Source organism: Typopeltis vanoorti, chromosome 7 (assembly GCF_054136105.1).
Source record: "Typopeltis vanoorti isolate ZY-2024b chromosome 7, IOZ_Tvanoo_1.0, whole genome shotgun sequence".
Lineage (NCBI taxonomy): Eukaryota > Metazoa > Arthropoda > Arachnida > Uropygi > Thelyphonidae > Typopeltis > Typopeltis vanoorti.
This window is the reverse complement of record NC_143555.1, coordinates 44,366,462-44,380,651: the sequence shown is the minus strand read 5'-3', so window position 1 is coordinate 44,380,651 and position 14,190 is coordinate 44,366,462. Positions and strand designations below refer to the sequence as shown.

The following is a 14,190-nucleotide window of genomic DNA, read 5'->3' as shown; positions in this document are numbered from 1 at the left end:
CCTATAGGAAGAATGGTCCAAAATTACTATTGATCACTATCATACACTTTTGGAAAGTATCCCCATAGGTTTTCTGCAGTCAGTACAGTGAAAGGAGGTCCTACATCTTAAGATGGGTACCATGGCTGTTTGTTCCTCATACTATGGTGTCTATTCACTTCTTTCCCAGCAGTGTGTGCAGATATATTAGTGTGTGCATATTTGTGTGCAGATACACAAACAAAAATATTTAAGCATAAAAAATGTTAATTAAAATTTTAATGTACAGCAATATAAACATTTCTAATAAAAAAAATAAATAAAATACCATGACAAAATTCACAGATTCATAACATTCTTAAAATAGATTCTCAAGAAGACACTGTGTAAGATTTTTATATTTCCAAAGGATAACATGGCTAGTTAAAAATTTCATGTTCTGCAAGATTACAGTTGAACCCAAAGGTTTGGAGAAAAACAGATGAATTCCGTATAACGTGAATAAAAAGTCTTCAATGCAAGTGTCTTCAACAAGATTAGTTCATAATTGGGGAGACTACATGAACAATGAATCTATGATAGTAAGTCTGGAATATGCAAAGAGAGAAAGATAATCTTTGGTGCACAGAAATTATGCTGTATTCATACAAAGTTTTCAAAATTTTTGGATAAGATAATGAATCTCAAAATGCTTTCTTAGCAGATTCTTGAGATTAAAGTTGAGTTAACCAATCACATACTGATATAGCAAGAAGGTCTCCTCCAAGAAATTAAAGTTTTTCATCCCATAAAACCAGCAAATCTGTCAGAGAGCTGTGAGCCCCTTTTACAGGGAGGTACAGCACCATCTCAATCTTCCTAATTTTATCTGGGCTCCGGACCACACACTGCTGGGAAAGAACACAAGCAATTAACAGACAAACATTTTGCAGTGAGCAGTAGATAGTGGTGTAAATAGACTGTACAGTATAGACAGTGAACCACGCTGTGGGGTGTGGTATAAAATGACAGTCCATGGTGAGTCCATCACACTGTATGGCAGTCAGTATTATGTAATATTAACTATATAAACTCTGGTTTAAAGTTCTTTGAGAACAATATTTATATTACTAATGATCTTATCGATTTGGACAAGTCAAGTTCTGCAGAACAGAGCTAATCAGCAAGCATGCAAGAATTTACTACCAATTAAAAATATTACATGCATACTCAGAGATTTTAAATGCTTTAATTCTGGCAAAATTATGTAAGATCAGACTCATAATTAAAAAAAAAAGCTTTTAAGTTTGGTTGCTTCAAATGTTACTTACCACAATGATTAGTCAGCCTCTTGTGTTCTAGTTGGAATAATTTTCAATCCAATCATCATGACATAATAAACTGACTAAACATATAAATTATATAAGGAAAAAATAAAGTATTTAATACAAAAGCATTGCCTTGACTCTGATCTCATAATAGTGAATCTGTCGGGAAAACAGCAAAGTAGATTACATGTTTTCATTAGTGCCCAATTTTTGATTGGATGGTGAGACTTCACACTGATTTATCCCTGTGTTTTCACAAGAGGCCATCCTTACTACCACATACCCAGCGCTTCTAGTTTCCCTGTCCTAAAACTCTCCTTTACTCTGAAAACAACAATCTATGCAGATGCCTATGCCCTTCCATGTTCAAATACATAGATCCCCATAGCTCAGTCAGCATAGATGAAGCCCTTGGGTAGGAAAGACCTGGGTTTGATTCCTGTCCGTGATGCGAGAAACCTTTATCTGGTCTCTTTCAAAAAAAGATGAGTTAGCTGGTCTCATACAGAGGAATGATTGTTTTTTTTTTTTTTTTTTTTTTTGTTTGTTTTTTTTCACCTGGAAACTCAGGGTTTTTCATCCCCCAGAACAGGCAAACCGGCCCCATGAACACACACACACGGATTACAGTCAGGAATACTTAAAACTCAGCCATAGGCATGATAAGTCCTATGCCGGTCCAGAGCCCAGATAAAATTAGGAAGATTGAGATGGTGCTGTACCTCCCCGTAAAAGGGGCTCACAGCTGTTGTATCATCATACAAAATAAATAAATACAGTCCATCTCTTGCATACAGCTCTCTTCTAATCATCCAAGCATCAACATTTTCCAGACCTCCCGACACATTCTTGCCATCATTATTACTGCTCTCCTCCTCAATTCTGCATCATATCTGGGTAAAACACTCACTATCTTTGCTCACATTTTCCTGCTGCACAGTTCCTAACCATAAACTTAAATCTCTTATCACCCTACCTCTCAGATAATTTGTACCAACCATCATTAACATATCATTGAGTGAATTAATAATGCGAGCTGTTCTAAGTATTACACTATTATTATCATCATCACGGGCAACTCCAAGGAGTCCTTAAATTCATCGAGGGAGGCCATAAACATCATGTCTACAACTATTCAGCTTCCACACAGTATCTATCATACCTTGCCTTGAATCCACTCACAGTCATGGCACCCACAACACACTCTGGCAACTTATTCCACTCATTCACCACTCTCCATGCAAAAAACCTAGTTCTAACACCTTTGCTAACTACACTCTTGCCCAGTTTCCATGGATGGCTCCTAGTCCTCCCACCACGCAACCTGTTCTGAAAAATATCCTCTGAATTAATCTTATAGATACCCTTCAGTAATTTGAATGTCTCAATCATATCACCCCCTCTTCCACCTATCAACCAATGTCTGCAACCCACAAATCTTCAACCTGTTCTCATAAGATTCATTCCATAGACTTGATATCATCTTGATTATTCGCCTCTGGATCTTCTCTACATTCTCCCCATCAAGAAGAAATCCTGGCGCCCAGATCTGGGCACAGTAGTCAAGATGGGGTCTTATCAAGTCTCGATACAGAGGAACAATAACTTGCTTGTCAAAGTGTTCTTCAGTAACCAAGTGATTTGATGAGCTGATTTAGCCACTTTTGCAATGTGCCCCCCTAAACTTCAACTCCCTATCCACCAACACCTTGAAATTCCTGGCTAAGTCAATCTCCTGGAGTACAGTTCCACCAATGTAGTATACTGCTGCTAATCTTTTCATCCAAAAATGCATAACCTTACACTTTGTCAAATTAAATTGACATACATTCTCCTTACCCCGGTCCCCCAATCTATCCAAATCATCTTGCAAAATTTTGACATCATGTGCATTCACTATTGCTCTACCCAACTTTGCATCATCAGCAAACAAATGAATAGTTCCTCTCAGATCCTTTCCGATATCATTAATGAACAAATTAAATAGTAGTGGTCCAAGAACAGAACCCTGCAGCACGCTACTAGTCACAGGCCGTCTTTTGGACTCTACTCCTGAATAAACTACTCTCTGATCAGAATTCCATGTGGTATCCTGTCAAAGGCTTAGCAAGGTCCAGCAGTATGACTGTAAACCCATTACCCTTATCCGTCTCAGCCGTTACTGCGTTATAAAACGTGAGCAAGTAAGCGAGGCATGATCTACCCTTCACAAAGCATGCTGTCCCCGATACAGTATCCCATTATCATCTATCCATTCCTGTATTCTTCTCTCAACTACTTTCTCCAAAACCTTGACAACGACTCCTGATATGCTAATCGGTCGATAATTTGCAACAGCAGTGTTGGAAAACCTCCCTTATGCAGTGGTACTATTTTCTCCTCTTTCCGCTCCCTCGGGACTAACCCAGACCAAAGACTCAAATTAAACAAAATGGTCAAGGGCACTGCCAATTCTTTTGCCACTTCATGTAAGACCCGAGCTGGTATACCATCCAAACCCACAGCTGTATTCACATTAAGGTTTTGTAATATACTATTCACCTCCATTTCATTCACCTCAATTCCCATATAACCATGGGAGTCGCTCATTGCAAAAGGTCCCTCTGTAAATAATAAATAAATAATAATAAAAAAATAAATAATTTTTTTAAAAATTATTTTTCTTTCCTATCTGCATTTTTCCATTGGGTTTTGTAAGTGCTGAATAATAATGTCATGGCATTACTGTCTGAATGCACTCCAAAAGCAATACATTAAATGATAACACTAATTCTGAAGTACAACCAGTGCCCAAGATGGAAAATTAAAACTAACAGTAAATTATAGAATGGTAGAATTGTTATTATATGACTTATTTAAATCAAGCCACTTTTCTGCAACCCTCAATTTTAATAGCCAATTTTCACCTTAAATATAAACTATTAGCACAGTAATCATATTTTATTGCTCTCAACTGTTTAATAAATATATTAAACTAGTAAAAATATGTAAATTTAATTGCTAATTAATAACAATACTTACCATAAGCCATGAATTGTCCAATACCAAACATTGGGTGGCATACGACACTGAAAATATTTTTTTTTTAAGAAATGTTAAAAAACAAATAAAATTTCTACATACATAGTGCATAATAAACCTGCATTATACTATTACATCTCTTTAACCACTGTTGAAAACTATATGTAAATGAACTTCTTGATATCTTTATAGACAAATGAGTTGATTGAGATGTAGTTTGATATTACAAGAATCCTTATATATTTCAGAACTTTCTGCAGGATTTACTTACCTATGCAAATGATTATATATAGCAATCAAAATTTAACTCATAATAGACTTAGGAGGAAAATGTTCGTATCACAGTTATGGTCCTCAAAAAATATCCATCTGTGAAAGTCTAATGTCAGATACTAATTTACTCTAACTGCTAATGTAGTAAACACTTTCTTCAATGGTATGGTATGATATAATCAATGAATCGATGGTGTTTTACTACATTAGCAGTTAAAAACAAAAAGTGAAGGAACTAATGAAAGCATTGCAATTTTTAATTATTTATCAAAGTGAATAAATATAAAGGATGAGCAATGACAAAAGAGTGAAATTACAGATCACCTTGCTGAATATAGTTATTGCCATACTACGTGGTCCAAGTTTAAGATATAGCAATCTCCTTTGTCTTTCCTAATGGCCAAAGATGGTTTAACAATACCAACCAACTTGTGGTTTTTTAAAGATTAGCACATAAACAGTTTTCTGTCTTTTATCATACAATTACTGACTGAAACCAGATGATTTAATATAACTATTTCACGTGGAATTTCCTGTATCTAAAATTATTTTCCAATATTTCAGCAAGACTTTTTGTAAGAATATAGAAAATAAACATCAGAATGGTTGCAAAATATTCTGGAGGTTGTTGAAAAAAGCTCAGAAATGCAGAACAGAGTGCTGTAAAAGGAATTAGAGATGACAAAGGCGAATGAAAACTGGATAAAGAGATATCCTTGATGTATGGAGTAATAATTACTTCGAAAAACTGCTAAATGAAACAATCAATAACAGGACAGTGGTAAAAAAAAAAAAAAAAAAACACTCAACAAGCATGCAATCAGGAATACATATCCATACTTGAAGTAGAAAAAGCCATCAAAGCCTGAAATGTGGAAATGCAGCAGGAGTAGATGATATACGACCAGAAATGCTCAATTATGGAGATATAAACATCATGCAGTGGCTACACTACATAGTTCAGCCTGGACACAGATGAACAAATTCCAGATGATTGGAGTAGAGCTCTCATAAAAAGGGAAATAAAACTGAATGTGAATATAAGAGCTACTTCTCTAATTAGTGTTCCTGATAAGATTTATGCAAATATACTTGAGAAACAGTTGAGAGGATTGAAACAGTTGAAATAACCTTGAGAAGGATTGTGGAAGGGAAGCTTGGTGAAGAACGAGCTGGATTCAGGGCAAATAGAGGCTGTCAGGATCAGATTTTCACTTTATGACAAATAGTTGAGAAACTTTGGGAATATAACATCATCATCATCATTCATTTCAAAGATTTAGGCCTAGCATGGCCTATTCCGGCCTTAGAAGTCATTGTTGAATCATTTAAGAGGAAATCCTGGTTTTCTTTTTCCTAATGGCTTGTACTTTAAGGCTTGTTTTGGTAATCTTTCTGTTTTCATTCTTTGAACGTGTTCCATCCATATATGTTTATATTTTTTAATTTTTTCTATTACTGGTTCTTGGTTTAATTCTTTCATAATTTCTTCATTTCTTTTGTGATCAAATAGGGTATTATTAGATCTGAAATAGGCGACTTCAATTTTACATGACGTCACCATTCCAGAATCTAACAATCAACAAAAAAATATATATATGCATACTTATCTTTTAGCGCAGTGTAACTATGTTTTTTTTTGCAACATCTTGTATGATAAACTGCGAATTATGTGAATTTAAATTAATGTATATGTCTAGCATGAATGCAAGTCAGCAAAAAGAGGCAGATATGAGAGAAATCATTAGTGAAATATTATAAATGAAAGAATGCGTATTATTCAGAAACATAGGGCAAAGATCGCCCTAATACTATAAAAGCAGCGTAAGCTGCCCGTGGGCATCACATCTGAGAAGACATCATGACGCATACGTTCCCGGAAATAAGAAGTCCCGTATGTTGATCGGTGAAGTAACCCAGCCTGAGACGATAAGAGAAATTCGAACTCTAGGGGAGCGTATAAAACCCGCGACACGGAAGTAAATCCCCCCCGTTTTTTTCTTGTTCTTGCATTTCTCTTCGTGTACTCCAAGAGTTCATCGCAGTTCAGCTCTCATTTTTGAGGGCTGACTTACGAAAAGTTCCGGCATGACACCGCAGCAGATTTCGGCAAGACCAACTGTAGACTGTCAACGACACAAAACCTTAGCAGAGAGATAGCATCCAGCTCAGGCGAGCACGTGTAACCCACGTGGCGATAAGATCGAGACAACCAGAGTCGTAATAAAGAAGGAAGGACGGAAGAAAACCGATAAAGAATAGATAAGTACTCTCACTTGTTCTAGCCCCTTTTGAGAATTGACTAATAGTGTTAAGAGAATGCATCTTAAAATTTGTAATGGAAGAAAGAATGAAGAACTAAGATTTATGTAAATGACTATGCTTTTGAAATGAACTTTAAGAACTTTCAGTTAGATAGAGATTCTGTCGTAATTAATCCGAGAGAGATTATTTATGTGCTAAAATGCCTAAATGTCCAATTGAGCTGTAATTAATAATGTATTATATGTTGAGTTATTGAATTTGCTAACATTTTGAAATCAATGCATAATGGTTTTAAGAGTGAGAGAGTGAAAGAATGGTAGAAGTTCAAATTAGATTTGATAACACTTTAACTTGTATGGCATTATATAATGAGTTTAATAAATATTTTGATTCCTTACATGTGTTTCTGATCATGATGACTGACCCTTCATAAAACATCGAACCTGTGATCGTGTGTGTGTAGTTGTGGGGATACCCCAATTGAAAATAGTAGGGCACGACTGCAAATAAAAATAAGCCAGAGAACCCAAGGCTTCTAAGAATTCAGTTAACATTATTAGTGGCACCTGATATTCTATGATTACCCTAAGGCTGAGTTTATCTCTAACCTTAAGGCCCAGGCTGGCGTAGATAAAAAATAAATTTTGCCTGAGTGACCAGGATAACTCATGAAATTCAGGGAACAGGTAATTTCTGGTGGCCCTTAAAAGGTTAAATTACGTAAGAAAAGGTGTAAGAGAAGCGAGACATAACGTTAAGATTAATATTAATGAAGATCACATAACAATGGTGCAACCGACTTAACAAAGAGGTTCATGCAATAGAATTTGATATAGTGGCTGAAGTAGGAAAGGATAAAGTTAAATATATTGCCTCGATATATCAATACGACGCAACAGTATACTTTGCAGTTTTTCTCATAAATTTCATTTCTGCTGTTATTAATCTATCTTTTTTGTTTTATTGTCCAGATGTCCAGGGAATATAACAAAGAATTGTATTTAAGTTTTGTAGACCTGGTATTTTTCTCTTGGCATATGACAAGGTGCCAAGAGAAAAGTTATTCAAAACACTACAGTTATATGGTGTCAATGGAGCATCATATCAAGCAATACTTAGCCTTTATTTGAGTTGTAAGTCAGCAGTTAGAACTGAAGGAAGTACAAGAAGATGATTTGATGTTAAATTTAGCGTTAGACAAGGATGTACATTATCTCCTCTGTTAATCATTATCTATATGGATCACATTATGAAGGAAAGTAGTATTAAACCTATGAAAATTGAAGATGTTAATCTCAGCTCTTTACTTTATGCAGATGATGTTACACTTTTCTTCTTCTTCAATCTTTTGGTTCTGTCCACTGCTGGACGAAGGTCTCCCCCATGATTTTCCAGATCATTCGATTTTCTGCCTCTCCCATCCATCTCACTTATGCAATTTTTTCCAGTTCGTCCCTCCACCTTCTTCTCTGTCTTCCTCCATCCATTGGTCTCCACTCTGTTGTTTTTTCTAGTCCATCTCCCGTCACTGCATCTGGCAATATAGCCAGCCTATCTCCACTTAGCCTGTTTAATGTATTTTACAGTATCCATGACACCTGTTTGAGATCTTATCCAGGTATTTGTCTTCCAATCTCTTAATGTTATTTTTAGCATACCTCTTTCCATGCGATGTTGTGTGTTCTCAGCTTTTTGTTTAGGGCTTCTGTTAAAGTCCATGTTTCTCCTCCATATGTTAGGACAGGAAGTATGCACTGGTCGAAAACTTTCCTTTTTAGACTTATAGGGATGTCACTTCTGAATATGTCTCTCATTTTCCCATAAGCCATCCATCCAAGGTGAATTCTTCATTCAATCTCTTTTCTTTGGCACTCCTCAAAGGATAACAATTGGCCCAAATATACATATGAAGTAACTTGTTCTATTTCAGAGAAAAATTCCAAAAAATTGGAACAATTCACTTCTAATATTAATTTTTAAAAAGGGCAATAAGGAAGAAATTAAAAACTACAGACCTATAAGCCTACTCCACACCATATATAAAGTTTTTACAAAAATTATAAATAGAATAAAATGTAAACTAGAGGGAATGCAAATCCTGTGAACAAGCTGGATTTAGAAAGAATTACAATACTTTGGACCATATTCATACATTAAGACAGCTCATTGAAAAATCAATTGAATACAATAACCTCATGTTAAAACATCTGCAACACTAAAAGCACTTGAAACCCAGGAAACTGAGAAACCATATATTGAAAAATATATGGTTTCTATATATGGTCACTAAAACATATTTACAATAATCCAACTTCTGTAATTAAATTATATAAAAACAGTGAAAGTTCCCAATACAAAAAGGCATCCAGCAAGGTGACACCATATCTCCCAAATTATTTACAGCTGCACTAGAGGAAGTCTTTAGAAGCCTTGACTGGGAAACAAAAGGAATAGACATAAATGGAGAATTGCTGCATCATCTGAAATTTGCAGATCATTTTGTCCTAATAGCAGATAATCTTGAAGATCTGGAAGAAAGGCTAAATCAGCTAAATGAAGCCTCCAGAGTAACTGGATTAAAAATAGAGAAAAAACAAAAAATAATGATGAATAAATATATTAACCATAGAACTGTCAAAGTAGAAAACCATGAAATAGAACAAGTTACACTTTTAAATAAATCCAATAAAAGTCTGCAAGGTTCCCTGACTAAATTGAATAACTGTTGTAATAAATTTGGTATGAAAAATCAGCAAAACTAATAAGTAAAATAAGTAACTGAAAAGTAAAACATTTCAGTTACTTAGTCACAATTTTTATTGAAGATGGTAAATTAAATATGAAAATAGACAACAGAATCGACAAATCTTATGTTAAGAAGTCAACTAAATAAATTTATATGGAATAAGAGAGAAATTAGTCAAAATACTAAATTAGCTATATACATGACAGTGTTCAAACCAATTTTAACATATGGATCTGAGAGCTGGGTTAGAAATAAAACACCTGACCAAAGACTAGAGACCACAGAGTACTGAGAAGGATTACGGGTGTGAACAGATGGCATCAATGGCAATATCATATTAAAAATGAGATATTAGGAAAGAACATGACATTGCTAGTATCCAAGAATGTGTTAGCAGGGCTAATCTCAGGTGATATGGTCACTTAAACAGAATGGGAAAGGAAAGATTAGCAAAAAAACTCTTCTCTGTCAGGTTGGCTAGAAAAAGATCCAAAGGAAGACCAAAACACAGATGGACTGATACAGTAAAAATGGGCCTTAGAAGACAGAAATATAAGATCTGATAATGTTGAAGTCTTGAGAGATAACAGAATGATTTGGAGGAAAACTGTTGATAAGAAGTTAGTAATGATGTAAGTTTTTCATACAGTACTATCATAATATCCTGTACATCCCCTTGAGGGTACAATTCAGGAATTTGATGACGCTATACATAATTAATTTGTTCACAACACAAAAATGAATTTCATTTCAGAAATACGCATGGGAAAAAAAATTATATCTACTTTGAAAATGTAACATCAGATCAATCCTAGCAGTAAATTTATTTAGTATTATTAAATAATAATAAATAAATAAATTTATTTATTTATTAATGGAGGCCTACAGGGAGTAAGGGAACTCATCAAGAGAGACCGCATCTCCCCCACACCAGCTGCCATACCTTTTGTCTAATTGATTCACACTACCTACAAACACCACTACCAAAGGCAATCCATTTCAATGAAGCATTTTTCTCCATATGAGAGAAAAATCTTGCTCTCACCCCTGCTTGCACCCCCCCTCCCCATAAAATTAAATATTCTGTCTACTGATATCATATGACTAAGCAGTTTGTAGGTTTATATCACCTCTCACAGTTTGTTAGTATCTATGGTCCACAAAACACCACTGTATACTCATAATCTACATTCCAGAGTCCCAATATCATCCTCCGTCACCCTTTCCAGAATCTGTGTCAACATGGAAACTGGATCCACACACAACGGTCCAGGTAAGGTCACATCAAGGCCTCGTAAAGAGGCAAAATGACTTCCTTATCTATGTATGTCAATATTCATTTCAGCATTGCAGTTATTCTCTGAGCTGTCTTTCTATATAGCCCTTGAACTTCAACTTCCTATCTAATAAAATAACCAATCCCCAGTTTGATCACTTTCTTCTAGCATAATCCCACAAATATGCCATTGGGTATCTTGTCACACCAAAGTCCATAACTTTACTACTAACACTGAACCAACAGCTGTTTTCACATGAAACAATTCCAACTTATTTAGGTCGTTCTGCAAAGTGCTGCATGTTGCTGGTGACAAAGATTAGACAGCATAATCAGAATGTAACTTTCACCTGTAAACAGCTGAATATCACCTGTCAAATCCTTCAAATATATCATTAATGGAAATATTGAATAACAAAGAACCAAGGATTGATTCCTGAGTACATCTCTGGTCACCTTAAATCTTCCTGATTCATCGCCCCCCCCCCCCCCCAACACCACTTTTTGATATCTGTAAGTCATCCTCTTACCCATACTATGAGTTTATAATCCAATTCCATATCTTCTAACTTACGCAACAGACTGTATCCTGTCAAAAGCTTTAGCAAATTGCATAAGTATCATGGTGTATTTGTTACCGGCAAAGTGTGAAAAGCAAGCATTCTATAGAATGCCTAGGCATTTTTTGGCAAAGTATAAAATGTCTGTTTTTTTTAATATTTTACATACTTTCCCTAGGTATTGTATAGAATGACAAATACTATTTTGGATATGTTTTCATTTTGAAGTTTTAAATTTTGCTGCCATGGAAAGGTTAGGTGCTGGTGGTTGTTATGAGTGTGACAGACTATGGTTTTGACCGACTTGGAACTTATTAGGTAAGGTTTTGAAGTTTGAAGTTTTGCCGCCATTGGAAGGTTAGGTTACGACAGGTTAGGTTAGGGTAGGTTAGGTGCAGGCGGTTGTTGTGAATGTGACAGACGATGGGTTTTACCAACTTGGAACTGCTGAAGGAATTTTAAACCAACTCTATACAAGATCACAATTCACTTTATGTCTCAAGGACTTACTAAGAGTTGGAGATGTTCCTTACCACGAAATAGCTCTCCGGTCATCCGCTTCTGCTCAGTCCATGAGTAGCGGCCAAGGGTTCATGAGGTGTACTTGCAAGACCAAATGCCAAAATTTGAAGTGCTTTTGTATGAAAAAGGCAGTTAAGTGCAATTCAAAATGCCATTCCAAAACGTCTCCAATTCTCATTAAGTGCTTGAGACATAAAGTGAATTGTGATCTGGGATAAAGTTGGTTTAAAATTCCTTCAGCAGTTCCAAGTCGGTAAAACCCATCGTGTGTCACATTCACAACAACCACTTGCACCTAACCTACCCTAACCTTCCCATGGTGGCAAAATTTAAAACTTTAAAACCTAACCTAATCAGTTCCAAGTTGGTAAAAACCATCGTCTGTCACACTCGTAACAACCACCAGCACCTATCCTAACCTAACCTTCCATGGTGGCAAAATTTAAAACTTCAAAATGAAAATATATCCGAAATAGTATTTGTCATTCTATACAATACTAGAGAAAGCATGTAAAATATTAAAAAAAAAAAAACAGACATTTTTCGTACATTGCTAAAAAACGCCTAGGCATTGTATAAAATGCCTGCTTTTCACACTTTGCCGGTAACATATCCATTTCCTTTGTCTAACTCAAACCATAACATTATAAAATATAGAAGTTTGTTTTGATGTTGGTTTTATACTGCGAGTGGTCGTGTAATTTAGTACTTGTGTGACATTAGCAATTTTTCCATTTTGTTTTCCCATCAGAAAATTAGATTATTATAGTGCATTAGTGTAGATTTTCATGTTTTTAGAGTATTAGTATATTTATGACATTCTTTTTGTGATATTGTCAGCATGGCAACGTGACAAATAATGGCAACAGAGCTCATTATCCAGCAATATGAATTTGCAGGATATTATTCAGTGCAGTGTATGCATCGAGAAAATTAAAGAATATCTGGAAGGAAATTGAAACTGGAGAGAGAGAGAGAGTATGTATTAAGTGTTTTAAAAGTGAGCGTCTGTTAGGTGAGGAGAACGCAACAAATACCGACAATAAGATGGAAAATGATGATAATGTCGAAAGTGAGGGTGTGGAAATAGAGGAGAATGAAATGGATATCAATAAAGAAATAGTGCACTTAAACGTTATCCTTCATAGGACAAAACACAAAATTGAAAAACTACAGAGACAGCAAAAGTTAAGCAGAACTGAAAAAAGAAAGAAGTAGGTGATCCGAAAGAATAATAAAGACCAACCGAGCAAAAAAGAAAAACAAGTTAAGGAGAAAATTATGTATGGAGACTCAATAATCAGGGGAGTACTTAACAAAAGTATGAAAAGATAGCATTTCCCAGGAGCAAAAATTCACGATATTAGCCACGCCATCTGGATGCAAAAAGGTAAGTCGAAGGAAATAATAGTCTTGGTTGACACCAATGATTTGAGAGGGGAGAAGTATTCTATGTAGGAGGATGTAAGGAGTTGTTAGAAGAGGCAAAACTGAAGAGCAAGAAGGTGAAGATCATAAGTCTCCTATCATGCTGTGATACAGGCGAACTCGCACAGAGGACATTGATAGCCAATGAGTCTACACATATTGTGCAAAAGAAATTATGTAGAATTTATGGATCTGTGGTCTCTGATTGATGGAAATAAGGATTTGTACAATGTAGATGGATGGTTCTGAATGGGTTTGGTGTTAGGTGACTGGAGAGAGTTTTTTTCACTGAACATGCTGACATGCAAATTCAGGGAAACTTAAGCAATTAGGGTGGAAGCAAGTGAGTTTGTGTGAAGGCACCCATGAAGCGAGTGAGTGTGAGAATGACCAAGTGAGGAATCTAGTTTCTCAAGCAAAAATGTTGAATAGGGTAGTCAATTCAGAAAGTAAAGGTGGGCAAGGGAATAAAGGGACGTTGGCGTTTTCTATATACTAATGCCAGAAGTATCAGGGGAAAAAGAGGAAGGAGTTTTTGGCATTGGTTAGTGCAACCTCGCCCGAAAGTTATAAGCATTAGTGAGACTTCACTGACAGCAGATGATGTAGTTACAGGGATTGAATGTGAATGATTTAGTATTTTCAGAGAAGATAGGATGGGGAAGCGGGGAGTACTGCTGATGATAGCAGATGAATTGCAACCAAAAGGAATAGACAATTGGGAGGATGGCTGTTCATTTGAAGCAATCTGGAGATTAAGACCAGTAAGACAAAATATACAGTTATAGGATATAACCTGAAGGGAAATATTTG

General features: G+C 35.6%; 1 protein-coding gene across 2 annotated transcripts in view; it reads right to left on the bottom strand.

The window, feature by feature from the left end:
* The window catches only part of RNaseX25 (Ribonuclease X25), a 166,785-nt gene that overhangs the window by 82,632 nt on the left and 69,963 nt on the right, over window positions 1-14,190 (bottom strand). For both annotated transcript variants that reach the window (XM_090395238.1, XM_090395239.1), the window contains exon 3: window positions 4,308-4,354. In XM_090395238.1, the coding sequence (XP_090251364.1) occupies window positions 4,308-4,354 (47 nt within the window). The remainder of the gene's footprint in view (window positions 1-4,307; window positions 4,355-14,190) is intronic.